Source organism: Dunckerocampus dactyliophorus, chromosome 7 (genome assembly GCF_027744805.1).
Source record: "Dunckerocampus dactyliophorus isolate RoL2022-P2 chromosome 7, RoL_Ddac_1.1, whole genome shotgun sequence".
Lineage (NCBI taxonomy): Eukaryota > Metazoa > Chordata > Actinopteri > Syngnathiformes > Syngnathidae > Dunckerocampus > Dunckerocampus dactyliophorus.
In genome coordinates, this window is record NC_072825.1 from 25,106,413 (window position 1) to 25,130,309 (window position 23,897).

The 23,897-nt window shown below is 41.0% G+C and overlaps 1 protein-coding gene across 1 annotated transcript; it reads left to right on the forward strand.

Moving 5' to 3' along the window:
• The first annotated feature begins 416 nt into the window (after positions 1–416).
• On the forward strand, positions 417–23,472 carry stx17 (syntaxin 17). The gene is made up of 7 exons (XM_054781908.1): positions 417–581; positions 2,505–2,673; positions 2,767–2,832; positions 8,771–9,103; positions 13,920–13,970; positions 16,482–16,568; positions 20,678–23,472. The coding sequence occupies exons 2-7, from the start codon at positions 2,551–2,553 to the stop codon at positions 20,927–20,929; spliced, it is 912 nt and encodes a 303-aa protein (XP_054637883.1). The 5' UTR covers positions 417–581; positions 2,505–2,550; the 3' UTR covers positions 20,930–23,472.
• The last annotated feature ends 425 nt before the right edge of the window (positions 23,473–23,897 follow it).

The following is a 23,897-nucleotide window of genomic DNA, read 5'->3' on the forward strand; positions in this document are numbered from 1 at the left end:
TGTGTGCTTCACTGTTGTCCTTTTCTAGAAGGAAACTGTGTGGGGGTTGGCCTGAATGTCAAAGGTAAAAGATGGTGAAGAGGAAGTGGAAACATACAGTGAACCCACTCAAGATGCCTCATCTAAGGGGACGGGGAATCCCACTTATCTTCTGTCATATTACAACACAGCTAAGTTTTATTGATTTTACTTTGTTATTTTTGTCAAGATACTGTATTTTATACAGCCTTTGTATTTGACCTTATCGGATAATGCATGTGTGCCTACTATTGTGGCACACATGCTTCATCACCTTGCCTGTCAACCCCATAAAAAACACCTAAAATCGAAAAGATGGGGTTTAATTTTTGTGTGTTAATCATTCCGAGAGTATCTTTACTTAGTTTACATTTCGAATATAATGCGGAACCAAAGTTGCCGTCACCGCTGTTTGAAGTCGGACAGGTTCGCAGACGCTTTCGTCAATTGTTTACAAATAACAACTGTCAGAAACTCGCCATACAGTTACGAATGTTTTTTTCCCTCCACAAAATGGAACGGTGAAACATAAGTATTGGGGTTTAAGAGATATTCTCTCTCTGGTAAGTGTCACTTTATTTTCGAAACGAGTACATTATTTTAGGTTTAGGCGAGGTTTTTGTTGTGGGAGTTGCCAAAGCCACAGCTCGCTACCTTAGCTAGCACTGTAGAGTAGCTTCTTGAACGTTAGCATCTATTACTTGAAGTGGGCTAATTATTACATTTCATTATTCACTATTATTCTTCAGATTGTTTGTCCTCATTTCCTACTACTGTTTATAGTGTCTGCTGCGTGTTCCCCGGTTTGGTGAACAGCCCGAGCTTGCCATTTAGATAAGAACACATGATTTTGAAAAAACATTATCCTGTACTGTGCATATTTAATGTGTTGTGCAGTCCAGTTGTGTAACATTGTACATGTTTTATAGTGTATTTTACGGCTTTAAACATCAATTAAATTTGTGAGAGGGATTTTTGGTCCCACCAGTCTGTACCCAGCCTCTCGCCCAAAAAGTCAGATGGAATAGGCTCCAGCACACCCCCGCGAATCGCGACTTCATCATGTATACTATGTACTCTGTGGACTTAGTTGCTGGGGGCGTGGATTTTGTCAGCGTGGTCCCGGGACATTATTCTTCTTCTTCGCTCCTGTGTGAAATGCAGAGGAGGAACTACTTGAGTTAGTCCCTCCTTTTCCACTACGTAGCTAAGATGATGATGATTGAGGGTGGTCAGTTGGGGTGTCACGAGATCTCGCGAGATTAAATTGTGACGATATTTCTCGACAAAAACTGTCTCGTGGGAAGTCAGAAGCCAGAAGTCTATCAGACTGTAAACTATGGCATCTCTACTGTGAATGATAATACACGTAATATGGAAGTGGATGTGCATGAGGCAGGATTGAAACTGCACATTAAGTCCTTTATGCACACTATAAACCAAAGATGCTAGATAGTAAGACAATTACTTTACTTCCACTTCCGTAATACGCCATGCGTGGGTTTGGCCGCCATGATAGCAGAATCCAGAAACAGTGAAACACTGTGAAGATGTCCTCGGCACACTTCTCAGTGAATAATTGCTCAAATAGAAGGTCCAAAAGACCAGATATGTCATTTTTGAAGTTTCCCAAAAAGAAAGACAGATATGTGTCATAAAAACATTGGAGGTGGGATTAGAATTAGAACACTGGTAGTTGGTATTTTTAGTAGAACACGTTTCTTCATTCTTCATTTAGTCCAGAGGTATCCAAAGTGCGGTTTGGGGGCCATTGGCGGCCTCCTACTTTATTGGGGCACGGCACATGGCAGAAATATAATTAAACAAAAAAACTGTAAAAATGGGGAAAATAGATCTCAGGGCACTACGTAAATAGAAAAAGTAACACAAAGCTTTGTCTTTAATTATTCTGTACGTTGAAGCTTTTTACATCCATTCATCCATCCATCTGTCTTCTAGGGTCACGGGTATGCTGGAGCCTATCCCAGCTGACTTCGGCCTAGAGGCGGGGTACACCCTGGACTGGTCGCCAGCCAATTGCAGGACACATATAGACAAACAACCATTCACACTCACATTCATACCTATGGACAATTTAGAGTCTCCAATTAACCTAACATGCATGTTTTTGGAATGTGGGAGGAAACGAGGAATGTGGGAGTACCCGAGGAAAACCCACGCATGCACGGGGAGAACATGCAAACTCCACACAGAGATGCCCAACGGAGATTCGAACTACCTTTTTACAAAATATTTTCTAAGAAAACATAAAAGCGGCACCTGCAGCCTTTGACTTTTCCGACACTCCTGATGCATAGCCGTCATAAAAAATCTTACTTGAGATTTCAAAAATTATTGACAGGAAGTTGCACACAAACAAACCCATTCCCTTAAAAGGTTTGAGGCAGCAAGGGGAATTGTGTCATTTTCTAATGCAGTCACACTTGTGTCACAAACGTAATGAGGGCATATTCTAATCTCTGCAGAGATCAAGCCCAGCAGGCGCGTGGTATCACGTCAGCACAGGTCCCCATGGCAGAGGAAGCCACTAAGCTGACACTGAGGCGCCTGGAGGCCCCCATACACAAGTTCATTAAAGTGGCTCTACCCACCGACCTGGAGAGGCTGCAGAAACACCACAACAACATACTGAAGGTGACACCTCAGTGCCACACACGACTGCAGTGTCACATCCAAAAATCCTATCGTTCAGCCCATGGATGTCTGATTTTTGTTTTATCTTTGCAGTATCAACAAAGCCAGCAATGGGACCGCCTTCATCAAGAGCACATAAATGCCAGCCGTACTGTTCAGGTATATTACAATGTACTTCAACCTGTAGGGGTGGGAATCATACACTTCTTTTACCAGAATAGGGTGTGTACTTTTATGACCGTAAATAAAATGTCCGTTAATTAAATGCAAAAATCCTTACATTTATTGATGCAATACATCATTGGCCAATTTTGCCCAGTATTTCAGACTTTTCTAATGAGATGTCGTCATCTGTACACATTGCTACAAAATCCTTAATAAAGTGTAATGCCTGTGCTTGTGGTTAAGGAAGACATAGTTACCAATGCAATTTCAATTGCTTTATTAATGTGAGATCATTTCTTTGTCACCTGTATTTCGTTTAGACAATTAGACAGAATGTGGGGAACAGCGCTCTTACTTTGAAGGCCGGAAGTGTGTTGTGTGTGTTGAGAATGTCCCTTGACGGTTAAGACGAGCTGGGTGCAAGAATAAACCTCTCGCCCTAATTTCACTCAGAACTTGCAAGATGTCAGTGGACATCGCGTAAAACGCTCGCTTACATGAACAAGCGGTAAAACGCAACACGGTGTAAACACACTCATACATGCAGACTGAGCCGCGCACACACAGCCAAACTAGCATGCTCTGCTAAACTAAGCTAACCCAGCAAGCTTCCATTCCATTCACCATTTTGACGTGTTAAGTTCGGGAGGGGGGCGGGCTTGTGTCCACACAATTGAGCAGAGGGGAAATACTTCCCCACACACACTGACAGCATTTCATCCAATATTTGTACATTTCCTCAAAATCCCGCATTTAAAGGTAGATTTTGTTTTGATTGGCGATTCCGTCCGCGATAACACAGAAATCTCTTTTTGCTGCGTTTGATAATATTCTTCTAGCTACGTTTGCTGACAACACTAAAGCATAAATATGGCTCATACGCTGGTTTTGAAACCTGATACCCATACTGGATCGGATTGGCCCCATCCTGAATGTCGACGTGAGTCAGCCAGTTTGGGGTGCGTCAACATAAAATTCCAAAAACGTACATTTTCCTTTAACGGATAACATTCAACATTTCTTACAACATCTCTCAACCTTTTATTTTTTCTCTTCATCTTGGCCATAAGGTTCTGTGATCTACAAGTTGATGTTCTACAGGAAATGCTTCATAGCACTCGACTTTGGTTGAAGGTTGAGTCTCAATGAGCTGTTGTTTTTAAAGATGAAATTCCTGACCAAGTATGGCTGCAGATGCATAGTACAGCACGGCCGGTATGGGATTTCTGGGGCCGATGCCGATACTGGGGACTGAAAAAAGCAGATATCCAATATGTCAGCCAATAACCGATATATTGAAATAAGAGCACTGATGTACACAGTACTGTACATGAACATAAATTCATGAACACAATTCAACACAACGAAGCAGAAGTCTACTAACTGAAAAAAAAGGAAATTTAATTCGTAAGACTGTCAACATAAGGACATGCCTCTTTGAGATTTATTTTAGGTATTGCCACAAATTTGTAGTGTTATTTGCTTTGCTGGTGCTGGTGCCCTGGCTATCTTGCACACTGCAGATGTTGCATCTAACCTAACGCCTCCACACCTTACTTACTCTTTCCCTCTGGCTGTCCAATTAAAATATATACATTTAGTGCTTTTTGGTAATTAGCCTATAATTTGATAATATGGTTGAGCATTTAAAAATAAGAACAAGTGGCTGCATTGGGCTGAAAGTGATAATTCATAGGCTAATGTGAGGTGTTTTTGAACTAATACATTATGTGTTTATAAAAGGATTATTCACAAAAACATCTGACCAATATCAATTAGTAGCTATTGAAAACTTCCATCTGCAGCCAGAGTATTTGCAAACATCTCAAAAACAAATGCCGAAGCAAATATTAAAAAGTGAGGAAAAAAAGTTGACTACAAACGAAATAAGAAATAATCAAAACATGCTTCACATTACTAGATTTAATACAAGGGACCAAACTACATATTATGTCTAGCTGCTTTGAAAACACACACTATATCAAATGACAACTAAATTACATTACTTGGAACATTTTCAAAATGATTTGAATGAAAACATTAACTTGTGAATGTATGAATTCAATTCAGTTCAATCAAAATCATTTATATAGCGCCAAATCACAGCAGCAGTTATCTCATGGCACTTTACCCATGAAGGTCACATTCATAAATGAAAACAGAGAACCAACTGAAAGAGAGCAAGCCCTTGGCGATGGAGGCAAGGAAATAACTCCCTCAGGGGAAGAAACCTTGAACAGAACGCAGGCTCTGTGGGGCAGTGGTCTGTTGCGACCGGTTGGGTTAAGATATAAAAACAGAGTAGAGGGATAGATGGTAGATCAAGCCAGAAGTCTTAGTCTTAGTCCAAGGAACAAAGAGGAGTGTCTCTGATACATATCAGCTTATCAGGGGTCAGTTCTATCTATATGCTTTAGCAAAGAGTTGACTTTTGACTCAAAATAGATAGATAGTATGAGCCCCTGTAAAGTCACAGCTTACCATGGTGTAAAAAAAATGTAGTGTGGGGGAGGTGCCGGGTACTCGAGCAGGGAGCAGCACAGAGAGACACACGGGAACGCAGCGACAGAATCTCCGCGCAGCAAAAATAGTTAATTTAGTGGTTACATATTCAGCGATATTGATTGATCGGTGATACGTCATAAGAAGAAATCTAAATCGGTCGGGTGCTAATGCATAGCATTCATTACATGCTTGAAATGAAACCCACATTGTCTGGTGCTCGGTTTAGTTAATGCCAGAAGCCACTTACAAGTCTTGAGGCGTGAATTCAGAATCACTCATTGCGTGCGTGATGTCAGCCCTGTTCAGCCCCAAGCCAGAGAAAATCGAATGCAGGGTCAAAGTGTCGCCATCATAACAGCTTTTTATCTATATACTTGTAGATATATATGTATATATCTTAACCCCTGTCATGTTATTACCTATACACTGCTCAAAAAAATTAAAGGAACACTTCGAAAACACATCAGATCTAAACTGGGGGAAAAATTATCTTGAATATCTTTCCTGATAATAAGTAGGTGATGTATTAGTAAGAAAATGATGCCACATCATTTGATAGAAATGAAAATCATCACGCCCTGCGATTGGCTGGCGACCAGTCCAGGGTGTACCCCGCCTGTCGCCCGAAGTCAGCTGGGATAGGCTCCAGCATGCCCCCGCGACCCTAATGAGGATGAAGCGGTATAGAAAATGGATGGATGGATGGATGGAAAATGATCACCCTATAGAGGGGGAAATCAAAGACACCCCAAAAATGAAAGTGGAAAAAATGATGCAGCACACTGGTCCATTTAGCTAAAATGTCATTGTAGCAACTCAAAATGATTCTCAGTAGTTTGTGTGGCCCCCACGTGCTTGTACGCATGCCTGACAACATCGAGGCATGCTCCTAATGAGACTACGGATGGTGTCCTGGGGGATCTCCTCCCAGATCTGGACCAGGGCATCACTGCGGTACCTGGACATATGGAGGAGATTCAAGGAGACAGGTAGTCACTCCAGGAGAGCTGGACAGGGCCGTAGAAGGTCCTTCAACCCTCAGCAGGATCGGTATCGGCTCCTTTGTGCAAGGAGGAACAGGATGAGCACTGCCAGAGCCTTACAAAATGATCTCCAGCAGGCCACTGGTGTGAATGTTTCTGACCAAACAATCAGAAACAGGCTCCATGAGGGTGGCCTGAGGGCCCGACGTCCTGTAGTGGGCCCTGTGCTCACTGCCCAGCACCGTAGAGCTCGATTGGCATTTGCCATAGACCACCAGAATTGGCAACTACACCACTCGTGCCCTGTGCTCTTCCCTGATGAGAGCAAGTTCAACTTGAGCACATGCGACAGACATGAAAGGGTCTGGAGATGCCGTGGAGAACGTTATGCTGCCTGCAACATCATTCAGCATGACCGGTTTGGTGGTGGGTCAGTGATGGTCTGGGGAGGCATATCCCTGGAAGGACGCACAGACCTCTACAGGTTAGATAATTGGAATTGATACCATTGACTGGCCCTCATGTTCACCTGACCTAAACCCAATAGAACACCTCTGGGACATTATGTTTAGGTCCATCCGGCGCCGCCAGGTTGCGCCGCCAGGTTGCTCCTCAGACTGTCTAGGAGCTCATGGATGCCCTGGTCCAGATCTGGGAGGAGATCCCCCAGGACACCATCCGTGGTCTCATTAGGAGCATGCCCCGACGTCGTCAGGCATGTGTACAAGCACGTGGGGGCCACACAAACTACTGAGAATCATTTTGAGTTGCTACAATGACATTTTGGCAAAATGGACCAGTGTGCTGCATCATTTTTTCACTTTCATTTTTGGGGTGTCTTTGATTTCCCCCCTCTATAGGGTGATCATTTTCATTTCTATCAAATTATGTGGCCTCATTTTGTTACTAATACATCACCCACTTATTATCAGGAAAGATATTCAAGATCATTTTTCCCCCAGTTTAGATCTGATGTGTTTTCCAAGTGTTCCTTTAATTTTTTTGAGCAGTATATTATATAATGCTCTCTCTTGCTTGCCCTTGAACATGCATACACACGTGTTGATGAAATATCAATAAAAACCCTGTTTCTTTGATAACAAGCAACGAGCAAGCGATCGGCAGCTACTGTAGCTCGTCGGTAGCTTACGTTTTGCAGTTCTTTTGCTTCACTTACGGTCTTCTTGTGAGACTGGTCTATCTTTTGGCATAAGTGTCCTGAAAAAAGCAAAATGTGCACTTAACTGAGGTTTCACCAGATTTGCTGACATGACTTTTACAGAATTTGTATTTATTTTCCTTTTGTAACGTAAATTTTAATCAAATTCCAAACTGTACAACCTTTTGAGCGTTGAAATTCACAGTTACCACTGTAATAACATCTGTGACCTGTGTCAGAATTCACCTCTTATTAAAACTAAAAAAACAGATCTGGCACCCATGGACGAACTGTGTGTGTGTGTGCGTGTGTGTGTGAACTTGTTGACGTGATGGGTATGAAATTCCTTGAGGGATGGTGTTGACTAGAAACCAATAGGCACCCACGAATCCTCTCACCATGACTCTGCAAGCCCTTGGGGATGTACACAGAGTGCTTTCCCATGTCTTCACGGTGTTAATCTAGGCTTGGGTTAGTGCACTCTGCTTTAAGTGTGGGAGGGAGGGAGACGGACGGACGGACGGACGGACGCGTACACTCGCAGTTCATCAGCAGACTTGACAGGTACCTGACCTGACTGCCTCGGTGTTAATCGCTCTGTTTTTCAGTTTAATGCACGTGAGCGCACGTTCTTACATGCATGTTTATTCATGCTGCGTAATTAGCAAAACGTGTTATCTGCAGAACGTTGACCCCCTTCGGTCCAGGTCGTGTTGCAGCCTGGAGGGTGGATGGCTGAGGTGTAATCCTCCTGTCACCCTCAGGGCATGGAGGGATGAAGGGGCTCCTGTTTTTCCTGCCTTACGTCTCTCATGGTTATTAAGTAACCCCCAACCCCTTCTTCCCATTTCAACATTTCCATCATCGGAGCAGATCACTTGGAGGGTGGGTCTGTCAGATGGAGGGCAACTTTAGGGGAATTAACCAAAAGCTTTTCATTTTGACAGTAGTTTATGGCCTGGTGTCTTTTGTCTTAGGGTGAAAGGCGTGGTACACCCTGGACTGATCACCTGTCAATCATAGGGCTAACACGGGCAGATAAACAAGTATTCACACTCACAGTCACAGCTCACAAAAGTGAGTACACCCCTAAGGGGAGAACATGCAAACTTCACACGGAGATTTTAACTCAAATCTCCTGACTATGGGGCAGACGTGCCAACCACTCGCCCACCGTGCTCCCCCATTTTAAGTTATATAAAATGTGTCACTTCCCTTCTTTTGTCTGTCCTGCCACCACAAATCAAATGTTCACACTCAATCATTTTGTCATGTGACACTGCAGCAGCTGCGGGCAAACATCCGAGAGATGGAGAAGCTGTGCAGCCGCGTCCGCACGGAAGACGCCACAGCTCTAGAGAGGCTCGTTACGCCGGTCAAGGACAGGGCGTCGGCCGCCACACGAGACTTCCTGCAGCTGCACTCCAATCCCGCACCTCAGCCTGCACCGCCTTCGCCGTCACCCGATGCCCGGCCGTCGTCCGGCAGTTGCGAGTCGAGCAGTTTATGTGCTGATGATGAGGCAGAGGAGCCCGTTTGTGGATGGCAAGTTCAGTCTCAACTACCAGAGATCCCTGCAGAAGAAAATGCTGCTGAGTCCTGGGAGAACCTGGAGGAGGTACTTCCATGAATTCACTTGATGCTGTGCACCCAACAAATATGCTCATTAGTACTCAATAAGATCATCAAATCATATACAAAAAATACAGTATAGAAGTCTATATGTGCAATGTGGGGGAAAGTTAGATGGTGCGTTTAAGGACCGTCAAAAAAAGTGGGACATGTCGCCGCTGGCAACAAACAACATAAGCATGCAAAAACTGTCGGTTTTCTAACTGTATGTTATTTTGAGAATAAAATAATGGTCCATATTTCCAAAATTCCTAATTATCCGTTTATATAGAATTTGATGTAGTTATTTACAATTTTTTAAGTGCATTTTGCGCCTGAAAGTTTCCTGCAGCCCAGTGGTTGGGGACCCCTGTTCTATAGTATTGTCCCTGGAAAAGATAGAATAAAAAACAGCTGAGATGTGTGGGACTGAATGTATAAACTAATGATAAAGAAAAAAATACACACATTTATGACAAAAAATGTGAATGAAAAAGCTTGCTTGATGATCAATAAAATAGCTTACAGCTTCTCGGTCAGCAACACTGACCTGGGTCCTATTTTCTTACACTTTTCTATTATTAGCAACAAGCTTAACCATCCTAAACGTATCCAATACTGTTTTGCTACAGTCCGGCAGGTGGCAGCAATGCCCATCAGGGTTTCCACTAGGAATTTCTGAAGCTGTGGTGGTGGGCTGCATGGGACTGCCGCCGCTATGTCGTGCCGCTGCTGGGTCTGCAATTTTTTCAAATTCTGACAAATAAAAAAAATTGTATGACTATTTATTTATTAACATTTATTTAACATTTTTCAACAACCAGCAAAACCGACAACCGACAACTTTGCAAAACTGTTGATTTAATGGCAAAGTTGCTGAGAGCACCTCAGTGAGAGTTGAAAATGTTGAGCCTCTTTTTGTTACCTGACCTACAGTATTGAGTCCAATAGTACTATGTGACTATTAGTACAAACGTACAACATTATGTACTATTTGACATAAACCTAAATTTGATGCCTGTTTTAGAGTAAAACTAATACATGGGGAATGAATTGTTCGATCATATATTTTTTTGTTCAAAATAACACAATTAACAAAATAAAATCATTGAAGTATTTTTGGTGTAGGAAAAGTGTGCTGTATAAATTGAGAGTTCAGGGTTATGAGCTATTTTATGTGACTGGCAACATTTAATTGTAGTTTATTTACAAAGTACGTCTCCACTCAGTTTGTCATTAAATACATTAAATACAGACGTCGTGTTTGAATTGGGCCGCACGGGGGTCTAGTGGTTACCATGTTGGACACACAGTCAGGAGATCGGGAAGACCTGGGTTTGAATCTCTGTTGGGCATTTTCTGTGTGGAGCTTGCATGTTCTCCCCGTGCGTGCATGGGTTTTCTCCGGGTACTCCGATTTCCTCCCATATTCCAAAAACATGCATGTTAGGTTAATTGGCGACTCTAAATTGTCCATAGGTATGAATGTGAGTGTGAATGGTTGTTTGTCTATACAGTATGTGCACTGCCATTGGCGACGACCAGTCCAGAGTGTACCCCGCCTGCTGCCCGAAGTCAGCTGGGATTGGCTTCAGCATACCCCCGTGACCCTAATGAGGAGAAGCGGAATAGAAAATGGATGGATTGGATTACGTACCCACATATATAAAAACTTAGCACTATCGTGTTAAGCGTTAGGATGCTAACGTTAGCATACCCAATTTTCATGGGTAGACACATATACAAATAGTGTCAGGTGTTGGCATGCTAATGTTATCTAATGTTAGCATGCTAACATTAGCATTGTAGCATTTGTAGCCATTTTTATAGGTAGACACATATATAAACACTTAGCACTATCACGGGAGTTGTTAGCATGCTAACGATAGCATGTTTGCATTGTTGGCATGCTAATGGTAGTATACTAGTATTTTTTGCTATTTTTATGGTTCGACACATATATAAACACTTAGTACTGTCATGTTAGGTGTCATCATGCTAGCATAGTAGTATTTTTGCCATTTTCATAGGTAGACACATATATAAACACGTTGCACTGCCATGCCAGGTGTTAGCATGCTAGCACTTTTGCAATTGTTATGGGCAGACACGTATATAAACATTTATCTCTACCATACTAGGTGTTAGCATGTTAACATTAGCATAATAGCAGTTTTTGCTATTTTCATGGGTAGATACATCTATCAACACGTAGCAGTATTATGCTACATGTTACCATTTTAACATTAGCATGTCATGCAATTCAGGCATTCAGGCGCAATTTCGACGGAGTTGAAATTGCATTGTCTAGTTTAAATTGTTTTCAAACTAATTGTGGTCAGTATTTGCATAAATAATAAGCTATATATGTATCTATAGAGCATATGCAGTATATACGGTCCTGGTCATCATTATCGGCACCCATGACATTTAAGTACATAATGTAGAATGTCTCCTGAAAAAAATGAATGTAGTGAAACAGCTTTGGGCTATAGACATCTCATGTTTGATACACAACAGCAAATGATAAAGCAACAATTGAAAACAAAACAATTGGAGCAAAAAATGGAAAGAGTGAAAGATTGCCGTGACACCGGTATTGGCACCCTTTAAATCAGTGTGGGGGGGAAAAAACCCTATTTTGACTCACTTGTGACAAATCAGAAATAGACTCACCTGTGTTAAACTGTCAGCGCCCACATGATGTGAATTAGCCAATGAATTATGACCTGAGTGTTTTAAAAGCCACATGTCACTCTCTGTTCCTTTGTCACAATGACAAAGCAGTAAACAAAGACAAAGGAGCTGTCTTTCTTCAAGACCTCTGAAGTGCTATTATTAGCAAACACAGGACCTCTAAAGGATATAAGGCCATCTCCTAGGACCTTGGTATCGCTCTTTCAACAGTGCGGAATGTTATTAAGAGGTTTCAAAGCATGGAAGTGTCAAGGACCTCCCTGGACATGGGGAGAAGAGGAACATCGATGAGAGAAGTCTTCAAAATTTGGGGAACTGGGGAAAATAAACACCACGTAAGACATCCAAGACCTCCAAACTGACCTGGAACAATCTGGGCTAATGGTTTCAACTGGTAGGATACGCCGCACACTAAACCAAGCAGGACTTTATGGGCAAAAGCCAAGGAAGACCCCACTGCTGAAAAGAAGACATAAAGACAACCACGGATCTTTGCCAGAGAGTACCTGAACAATCAACAATCCTTGTGGGAAAATGTTAGAAAATGGACTGGTTTAAACTGGCCAGCGATGAGTCCTGATCTTAATCCCAGTGAAAATCTATGCTGTGAGCTGAAATTTGCTGTTGGGAAAAAGAATCCTGTAAACATTCAAGAGCTTTAAGAAATTGCAAAGAGAGTGGGAGAAAATACCAGCTGAGAAGTGCAAGAAGGTTCTAGATGGCTCCAAGCAACGGTTGGACGCCGTCATTGCCAAGGGGTGTGCAACCAAATATTAAGGAGGGGTGCTAGTGTTACTGGCCATGTCATTTTTTATGTTTCCTTTTTGAAATCGGAACATGTAAATTGAAAAATTATTTTTTTGTTGTTAACCTACTTTGGAAATCCATGAGTAAAACTTTGATGATATTAATTTGGTACGTTTTCATTTATTTCTGAAGATATTATACAGGTTGTGCAAAAAACAAAAGGGTGCCAATAATGGTGACCAGGGCTGTACATTCATACAATGTATTACTTAACATTGTTTTCAAATACATTTGTAAGGTGTGGCAGAAAGTGTGGGCTTTTTTCACAACAGCGCCATCTGCTGCGAGTAGGCAGTTCACTTCCCCGTTAGTGGACTGTAACGGCAACAAGTGGGAAAAAAATCCTTGATTCTTTGAACGTATGCACTAGGGATGTCCGATATTGGCTTTTTTGCCGATAAGCGATATGTCGACCAACTCTCAAATTCCGATCTTGATATCAACCGATACCGATATGTATAACATCTCCTATCCCTTGTGGAAGGACTGGACTGGACAGGACAGGACTGGACTTATTACCTTATTATGCATTACTATTATTATTATGTATTATTATTTATGTATATTGCGCTACAAATTTGATGTGTTCTGTTCAATATTTATTACTATTCTGTTTTCTTATTTTTCTTAACTGTCATCCATCCGTCTATGTATGTATCGATCTATCTATATATGAATGTCGTGGAATTCACACCGCCGCCACAAGTGGCTGCCTGTCAAGCAGCTCTGTTTGTTTATTCAAGCACATTTTTACGTTCCATGAGAGCGACATCCGGCATCGTTGTGATTGCCTGTCTACCCATTGATATCGAGGCGGCCATGCCGGGGCTGAGATGAAAGTTGAGCGGCTAGCAAGGAAGTGGAGATTCAAGCCTTCGGTAACTTCTGTTATCATGGGAAAAGTGAATTCACTACCGAGCAAGATCGACGAGCTGGCAAGAACGTCCAGACTTTCAAATTTGTGCTTCACTGAATGGCTAAGAGCTTGCGTCCCAGAGGCTAACGTGAGGAGCTAGCCCTCTTCAGTACAGTCAGAGTGGCCAAGAACGAGAAGAGCCTGTGGAAAAAGCAAAAGAGGTTGGCTTGCACTGTATGTGAGCAAACTGTGGTGTCCTCCTGGCCATGTGAACATTAAAATGTCCATCTATACAGCATTTTTAAAATACCAGTTTTCATTATCGGGAAAAATTGACCGATATTATCGTACATCCCTAGTATTCATCTATATCATCTGTGTACAAAGCTTTGTGGTTTTTGTGTGGCGTTACAAGTTGACATGTGTACCGCAGTGTCACAAACCATCTTTTTATTCTGTACAGGATTTGAAGGAGCTGAGTGGTCTGGTGACAACCTTCTCAGTGCTCGTCCACGTAAGTATGAACAACGATTGGCTTTTATCTTTCCCTCCTCCCCACCCTGCTCTGTTTGTGTTCCTGATGGGGCTCCTCTGAGAGAGCAGATCAGTTTAAGGAGCACTGCAGGGCCCCAGGAGGGCCTCTCACCACAGCAGAGGGAAACACTGAGCAGTCGACTATAGGGAGAGATGGAGGATTTGGAGGTGGGGGAACGTTGGGAGGCATCGGAGCAGGTGGAGAACAGACGGCTCAGATTATCACCCGACCCTCAGAGATGGAGGGAGGACGAGTGGAGGAAGAGATTAACAGTGGTGGAGAAAGAGAGTAAAGGTGCAGTTATGGTTGAAAACAGGCAAGAGGAGAAGAAAGAGCATAAACATGTTCTGACATCTTTAGTACACAGCCACAGTGTGTCACATGATTATGAGGGGTCTAATGATTCGTTTTGCTAACAATTCGATTCGTATCGTGATTCTTGGTTGCCGATACGATTCAAGGACAATATTGGTTAATTTAGAACGATACGATCCGAAACAAGTCAGTAACTTTAAATTGATTCAGTAACTTTTTAGCCAAAAATTCAACCGGTTTGACTGTGAAATAAATACCTGGATACTAGACAGTGCAGGTGAAGTTTCCTAGATTCACGTTTTTTTGTAAAGGAATTAGGTATAAATTAATTATAAATTTAAACACACAATTAACAACAAACATTGAATAAAGTTCAACCACTTCAGGTTGAATTAACAGGAGGTTAGCCTTTTCTGCTCTCGTTTTCAATATTCAATACATTTTCAATAATACAGGAAGTGCAGTCAGAGCTGACGTTACTTGCTGCTGTAGCGGGAACGAGAGGTGCCTGGACGGTCAGCGTTGTGTGAAATCCCATGACGCCTGAATAGGTGGTTGGAGAGATTTGTTGTGCTGCCGTTGTATCTTACTTGACCTTTACATATCCTGCAAACAGCGAGCTACTTATTTAGAACATCTCCCTCTTTGCAAAAGCCAAAGTGTTTGCACGCACTGGACTGTATGTCCAGAATGGCAACTTGCTGAACACATCGGTGTAGTTGGATCATAGGAATATAAATCGATACATGGATGTAGTAAATGAATCGTCTTCTAATGATGATGCTCTTCATGTTGTGTCCTTTATGATCCTTCTTTAGAGTTACTTTGTTTGCAAAGTGGGGTACGCGTACCCCCAGGGGTACGCCAATTGTCATTGGCGGTGCATGTCAGGATGGGAGAGAGTGGAGATTCCCCTGAAAATGAGGCTTTATCGCTGCTTGTATGTATTTTTCTACTTTGGATACTGTTTTATCATGTTTGTTCGACTTTCCTTTTCAATTTGGTATCAAATTAGTATGCAGATTTAAATCCTAGCGATTGCAAGTGGACAAAAGTGAAGCTCAAGTTCATCCCATTCGAAGGGAAGGATCCCAACATCCTGATGAAATAAAAGATATGTAGGACCAACACTTAGATATTTTTATTCATCTCCAAGAGCCATTCGCTTATCCATTTATCAGTGCTCATGTAAAACGTTGATCAAAATTTGACCATGCACATTTCACATTTAACCAGAATTACCCACTATAAAATGTTTTAATCACCGCTTAATCATGTTCAACATTTCAATTTAATGAGTGGAGTGGGCGGTACATGGCTTCAAGTCAAACTTCTGAAGGGGTATGCGACTGTAAAAAGTTTGGGAGCCACCGATACAAAGCTCAAGTTCCCAAAGTGGTGGTATGCGCGAATAAAAATTTCAAACAATTAGCGGCTTATACTCGCAGTTCCAAGTGCGCCTGAACGCCTCACAGCGCAAAGAGCATGGAGCAGAAAGCAGGAACGGCAGAGCAAACAGCAGAGGGGTAAATGATGGTCAGTTGAAGATAATGGTGATCAATGAAGCAGAGTCATCAAACTGTCCAGCAGATGAGAAATATCATCCTTTTTACCACTTGCTACTTTTCTCATCCCGAAAACATGATTATTCGTTATTGTCTTAAAAATGTAAATTTTTTTTGGAAACGGGCTTGTGACGGTAGGTCAGCGCACAGGAAAGTGCCATCGTTGTTTGGTCACTGTGTCCATACTGTTCTCATAGGGAGAGAGACAGCTGCCACTCTGAATATTTCATGAGAGCTACACAATCACGATCTCACACACACACACACACACACACACACACACACACACACACACACACATACACACACACAGACCGTCTAATGGGGTGAAAGGAGCATCTTTTCTTGTATGGACCAGCCAAAATAGCCACAAATAGACATAGGTCCCCACAATAACGGTGGGATGTCAAAAGCCGCACAAAGACAAAAACCAGCACACACCCACACACACACACACATACCATATGACCTCACTCCAAATGTAATCTTTGTATATAATGCTTACCTGCACACACAATTTAGCACTGTATATGACAGCAAGTAGATCTGTGTGTGTGTTTCAAACATAATTTGTGTGTGTGTGTGTGTGTATCGAATCCCTGTGTTTCAGTCCCAGCAGGAGAAGATTGACAGCATCGAGGACAACGTCAACACAGCCGCTGCCAACGTGGAGGAGGGGACCAAGAGCCTGGGGAAGGTGTGTATGCTTTGTATGTGTGCGCGCGCGTGTGTGTGGGTGTGTTTGGGAAACAAGGTGATCGATGGCACTTTGCCTCGCAGCCATTCCAACAGCGTTTGTCCCTATTGATCCGCTTCAATAGGGAGGAAAGCCACAATTAAGGAAATTGAGAGAGGGGAGGGATGTAGAGCAGTGACAGCGCGTGTGTGTGTGTGTGTGTGTGTGTGTGTGTGTGTGTGTGTAGTATCAAGAAGAGCTCTGAATGACTATAATATTTTCATTGCCATTTGAGCACATACTCCGCTGTGAGTGTACATCAGTGGCCTTCACACGTATGACACACTCAAATGTTGAACTTTTGGCGTGAAGCACATGTTCGAGGCACTCTACACTCGACTACGACGTGCTCACCCACACCGTCGCAGCTACGGCAGTTTCACGGCAGGAAAATACGTTTTTTTTAAATTCAGTACCGCATTACACATTACACCTAAATCCCTAAACCTCCCGTGTACTGTATAACTTTTATTGTTATTGTTTTTGTTAAATTATTGTAAGATTACAACTTTTTTCTAAAAATAAAATTATTATAATAAATAATAAAATAAATAATAATAAAATAAAATCATTATTTTCAAAAATACTAACTAAAAAAAGTTTTTCTTGAAAAGTTGTAATTTTACTCTCAAAAAATAGAATAAAATGTATCCATCTTTTTCTTTAAAATATATGACTTTGTTATACATTTGACACTTTTTAAATGAAAGAGTATTTAATTGTCATAAGATTACAACTTTTTTTATTTGTGTAAAATAACAGTTCAGTTAATTAATTCACTTAATTCGCTTTAGATTTTATTTCTTCCTGAAAATTTGAAATTTTTGTCATGACAAAAGACTAGTTTCTTCAAATTAAATTAAATGTGGCTTTTTTTCTTGAAAATATGACTTCTTTTTTTTATAGATTTGCCATTTTTTTCTTGAAAAAATAGTTCATTCTTATTAAATTACGACTTAAAAAAAAAATTATTGTCAAATAAATACAGCTTTGTTCTTCTAAGTTTTTTTTTATCAAGAATGCAAAAAAATTCAAAAATAGGGATTGCATTGTTTTTGAATACTTAGAATGATGCTCTTATCTTTACTCTCGTGATATTCAATTAAATATTGATTTTGTCTTGAAAGTATATGACAAAATAAGTATCTATGTATGTATTATTGATTATTCAATATGGAGTATACCACTTTATTATGGGTTTACAACTTTTTTCTTGAAAAATGTATTTAATCGTCACAGATTTAAAAAAAATAATAAAAAAATTAAATTGTATTAACATAGGGGTGTCCAAAGGGCCAGTGAGGGCCACAAGATGAAAAATGAAGGATGCAAGGGCTACTTTGATATTTTGTAAAACAGCACATGGAAATATGATGAAAAGTTATATATGTTTCAAGACAAAACTGCAACTCAGCTTATAGTAGCTATAGCTATAGGTGAAAAAGCGTTTTATTAAAATGAATTTTTTCTCTTTTTTCTGTTTTTTTTTTTCCAAATATATTAACTTTCTTCTTAAATAAGCGTTGTGCATTTTCTTGTGGTATTATGACTTTATTTTCATAATATTATAACTTTTTTCCCAAAGTAATTTTCCAAAAATTCCAACTTTATTAGTTTTGTGTGTTTTTAGGTCTTTAAAAAATAACATGTCCTTAATATTCCAACTCAATGTTACTAAAATTACATTATTTTTCCTCATAATATTACGAGTTTATTCTGTAAAATTGTGACTTTTTTCTTGCTAGAATACAGCATTTTTCTTTTAATATTGTGACTTTATTCTTGTCAAATACAGCTGTTTTGTCAATTTCTGCTGTTGTTGTTTTTTTGTTTTTTTTTTTTCCAACAATTTCTTTTGTCAAATTTTGTATTCTCCTAACATAACTTTTAGGACTTAAAGTGCACTTTTTTTTTTTTTTTGCCCATCATCCACAATCCTTATCTGAAACATGAACACACGTCTTTCTCTTTTCTGTGTGTTCTAAACCTATAAAAACAGACAAAAAGAGACACCTCATTACTGCACGTAATGGGACCCACCAATTCTGCCTACATAGCCGGCTATTAAAACACCTCCGAAAACAAGGTTTTATGGTTTTATATCCATACTGTAACCATGTAGTAACAATGTAGTACATTCATGATAACATGTAATACCCTAGTTTGGTCCTTTGAAGCATTGCCGGAACGTCCTTCCTGGGTGCATTGATTTCACATAGCAACATAGAAACCAACGCCTACACCCAGCGTTAACTTTTCCAAACTCAAAAATAAAAACACACGACAGCTCCGATATTCAGCGTTAGCTTTCAGTAGTGGCCTGATGCATTGTGAGCGCTCGTTGCTAGCCGGCTAGTAGCTGGTGTGGTGTGGCAAGGTGTCACCGTGCCATTAACGTAGATCTTTAGGGTAACAATGAACGTATGTGTGTATGTATGTATATGTGTTTGTAACAATAATAATAACAATGTCGCCGTAGCTTGATTAAAATGCACATCGCATTATATGTAAATGGAGCGTTGTTGGCTCTTTTTGGAGGTTTTCATTCGGGTATCTTTAGAAAGTACAGAAAAGACAAAAACATGTGTTCATGTCTCACATAAGGATTGTGGATGATGGGCAAAATTTAAAAAAAAAAGTGCAAAAAAGCTTTTTTTTTTTTTTAATATATTTCAACTTGATGCTACTAAAATAGTGTTATTTATCCTAATATTACAATGTTATTCTCCTAAGAGTTTTCTTGTTAGATTATAACTTTTCTCTTCATGTTATGACTTAAATCTTGTGAAATTTCAGCTCATTTTTCCATTTTTGCTGCTGTTTTTTCTTTTTTTTTAAAATTTGGTTTGGTTTAGTTTTATTTGAACATGAAGGTTACAATGGAATACATCTCATAAATCATTCTTTCATAGTTCCACATGTCCAAAAGGAGTAGGAAGAAGCAAAGCTTATTTAATCCCACCCCCCATCCATTCCACATCTTGTGCAGGACGTATTATTCACTTCCTGCATTCCATGTCATATTTTTGTATAATAATCAGTGTAATAATAAATAATAAATAGTAAAAATAAAAAACAAGCATGACAGAACAAGTCTATTAATCAAGATTGTTCTGCCTTGTATTTAGCAAACATCACCTGCTTGTGTTGTTTTTTGCTTCAATTCCTTACTTTGCTTAAGAAAAAATCATTTTTCCTAAAAATAGGACATAAGGTGACGACTTTATTGTATTTCTTTTCAGTGTGGCCCTAATACTCCTTGATACTGACAGCTTATGATGTGTCTCCACTTCCATTTGACACATTGGGAAGGAGAGTAAAAACACACACACACACACACACACACACACAAGCAAGCGTGTGTCGTCAGTGTGAAACGGACTCTTCCACGGCGGCTTCAAATCGATTCTATTATCTTTTCTTTTGGACTCCAGCCTGGCTGCATTTTGCCGCTGCTATCATCAGAGTGGAAGGTGCTTTTTGCTGATGGCAATTAATGAGCACCCGCACGCACACACACACACACACACACACACACACACTCACTCACACACAAACACACACTTGATTAACACTTCACTATTAAATTAATGTAGTTCAAACGCTAACATCCTCAGACTCCACCCCTGTGGCAGCCAATTCTAATTTCATCTGAGTTAAAAGGATTCAGTTCAGGTAGGAGAGGGCGGGGGGGGGGGTATATGTGTGTGTGTGTGTAATATCGTTTGACCCGATGACAGATTAGGAGGCGTTTGAACATGGTAAAACATCTGACGCCCCTCTCATCTGCGTTGTCTCCCTCCACCCCTTTGGCCTAATGTGCGTTGCGCTACGTCTCGGCGAGGTGGACCTTATGGTCACTGGTGGCGTTCAACCAACACTGCGCTGGTGTCACCATGAAATCAGTCCATGAGATTCATGCTGGTCGGTCGTTTGGACGACAGGGCCTACATTTGAACCGGGTGGTGGTTATATGGAGTTTTATGATATTGTTTTTCTATGAATTATGCAAAGCGGTGGTTATGTCAAATGTTTTAATAAAGCATGATCTCTTGTGTGTGTCTCACCAGGCAGTGGGCTACAAATTGGCGGTGCTGCCGTTGGCCGGGGCTTTACTGGGCGGGGTTTTAGGGGGTCCGCTGGGCCTGCTGGCCGGGTTCAAAGCCGCAGGTGTGGCCGCCGCCGTTGGAGGTGGCGCCCTGGGCTTTGCGGGAGGCAACCTGGTCCAGAAGCACCGCAAAGGCCTACTGGAACTGCAGATGAAACAGCTGACAGCACCGCCACCGCTGGAGGCGGGGTCGGGCGAGGACGAGGACAAGTGATGCGGCGCGGACAACACCGCCCTCTTTATGCCTGACGCCTGACTCGTAAGCAGAGCTGTAAAGCTGTTATGTAAAAGCAGCCTGAAAACACAAAACACTGTGAAAAGAGTTTCCGTCAGGATGGGAATCCATTTATTTAGGACGCGTGTAACCCAACTTTTTAATGAGGTTGCGTCACACTGACATACAGTATTTGTGTGCTCATATTCAGCATAAAACAGAGGCGCCATCATCTTCCACGCTGTCTGCCGACTGTACGTTCTTTGGAATGAGTGACTGGCCACAACATTTACACAGCATAATGAAATTCCATACAAGAGCCGATTATTTTAATGACCGCAATGCACAAACCTCAGCCCAGTGCAGCAATTCGCTCTACGTGTGCCATCACTTTGTTATACAACGCTGTGTTGCCTCATTCGTTCTGTCCGTTCGTTTCAGTTGTGTTAATTAATTAATAACTGGCAGGAGGAGCAATCACATTCCACGTAATGTGGCCACGCTTGACACCATTTCTTCAGACTTGGATTAGTTCAAGTCTTTATATTTATTAAAGAAAACAATATATATAATAATATTAAAGAAACAATATTTACCTCCTATTTTCTGACCAAAGAAGGTAACGAAAACAGCTCTTTGTAGATTATATTGAGTGTTTTTGTGTACTGCTGTTATGCAAGGTAGAGCTTATCGTTAATAACTGGTGGGAGGAGCGATCACATTCATCATGACGTGTCTTTGTTGCACTCGCATGTGCCCTTGCTTCTGCGAGATTATTTCACGTCAGGAGGATTATTATTTCATGCCTTAATATTTATTTTTGTGACGCACGGTGGAAGTTTTTATTAGTAACTGGCAGGAGGAGTGCTCACACTAATTATAATGTGGCTGCACATGACAGAGCGTACCATGCAAGGTAGAGCTTGTCGTTAATAACTGGTGGGAGGAGCGATTGCACACATCTTGGTTACACTCGCATGCGCCCGTGTGTCAGCGAGCATACTTTAGGACTACAAATGATTTCAAGTTTCTATTTATTTTTGTAAAGCAAGGTGGCGGATATCATGAATACCTGGCGGGAGGAGTGATGACACTGATTGTGTGACTTAACCAGATTGTGCATTTGCCCGAGCATGATCAAAGTTACGGTTGACTTTGACTTTATGGATTATTTACCTTTAGGTTCATTTGCGTTGTGCAAAATGGTGCTTATGATTAATAACTGGCGGGAGGAGGGACAACATTAATTTCATGACTCGACTATCCCCCTGTGTGAGTTAGTATACGGTTGGCTTTGACTTTGTGGATTGTTTCTATTTCTGTCCAGAAATACCAGAGCTCTGTTGGCTTTACAATACAAGTCAAAAGAATATCAGCAAATGTAGCTCGAAGAATATTAGCAAACGTCGCTGACTCCACAGCTTGTGCTGTCTGGTATTTCTGTCAGTATCACCAATGACTGGCGGGAGGCTTGATGACATTCATTTTATGACTCGACCAGATTGCGTATGTGCCCGTGCATGAGCAAGTTTAAAGTTGGTTTTGACTTTATGGATTATTCCAGTCTGTGTATTTGCGTTATGTAAAATGGTGGTTATCATCAACTACTGGGGGGAGGAGCGAGAACATTAATTTTATGACTCGACTACGTGCTCCTGTGGTTGGCTTTTTACTTTATGGATTATTGCAGTCTTTCTGTTCATTTGTGTTATGTAAAATAGTGGTTATCATCAATAACTGGCAGGTGGAGCGACATTAATTTTATTAGTCGACTATGCGTCCCTGTGTGAGTAAGCTTACAGTTGGCTTTTGACTTTATGGATTATTCCAGTCTTTCTGTGTATTTGTGTTATGTAAAATGGTGGTTGGTTATCATGAATAACTGGCAGCAGGAGCGACATTTGTTTTATGACTCCACTACATGCTCCTGTGTTTGGCTACGACTTCATGGACGATTCCAGTCCTTCTATTCATTCGCGTTATGTAAAAAAAGTGGTTGTCAGTAACTGGCGGGAGGAGCGACTTTCATTTTCCACCTCGACTATGTGCTCCTGTGGTTGGCTTTGACTTTATGGATTTGTGTATTTGCGTTATGTAAAATGGTGGTTATCATCAATAACTGGCGGGAGGAGCGACAACAATTTAATGACTGAATAACTGCCCCCATGTGAGTAAGCATACGGTTGCTTGGACTTAGTTAACTATGTTTTTATTTCTCTATAGCAAGGTAATAACTAGCGGGACAGCAGTTTATCAAAACATTCATTGCAAAATAAGGTAATGAAAACAGCTGTCTGTAGATTGTATTGAATGTTTCTATGCTTTATCGATACAGCTCTTATTGGATCATTAGTGTGTGCGGGTGTACCCGATGTGCAGTGAGTACAAATAGTGTTTTGTTGTCCCACGATGAGAAACCACTCTGACTATATTGTATTAAAATACACTGTGCTATAATATTGCTGTATTGTATATTTACGTGAAACACACCAAAGTGCCAATTTGTTGGTCACTGATGTGTTAAATAAACTCTATAGTTCCAATGCGTTCTTATTTAAAGATACAAAAAGACATCAGGCAATACAACAACATTCTGTAAAATGACTTTTAATTGTCATCCGTGTTCCCCTTTGAGATGACTCATTTGGAAATGGCATCCCCCTTGTCTGTCACGTCTAGGGGCTGATATGTCCCAATGTCTCTTGGCCTCTAAAGGACAGGATATCAGCTTGGCAACCAGTCCCCTACATCTTCCCAAGTCCACTTTTGGATCCATGTGAGGGATTGTACAAGGACTTACTGAAAAGACACAAATCAAATAGCGGGGTGGGGGCTTCTCGCTCTCTGTGTGGACCACATAACGTACAAAATGTACACTTGAACAAAACACCCCAGGAACACATTGTGCCTTGAAGAGCATCCTTTTACTTTGCATCACAGTGGAGGTAATTTGAGTTTTCCGACTTTT

Excerpts from the sequence above, each read along its gene's own strand:
- stx17 (XM_054781908.1), top strand. The coding sequence starts at position 2,551 with ATGGCAGAGGAAGCCACTAAGCTGACACTGAGGCGCCTGGAGGCCCCC. Across the intron at positions 13,971-16,481 it reads CCTTCTCAGTGCTCGTCCAC|TCCCAGCAGGAGAAGATTGA; the intron begins GTAAGTATGAAC and ends CCTGTGTTTCAG. Across the intron at positions 16,569-20,677 it reads GGACCAAGAGCCTGGGGAAG|GCAGTGGGCTACAAATTGGC; the intron begins GTGTGTATGCTT and ends GTGTCTCACCAG.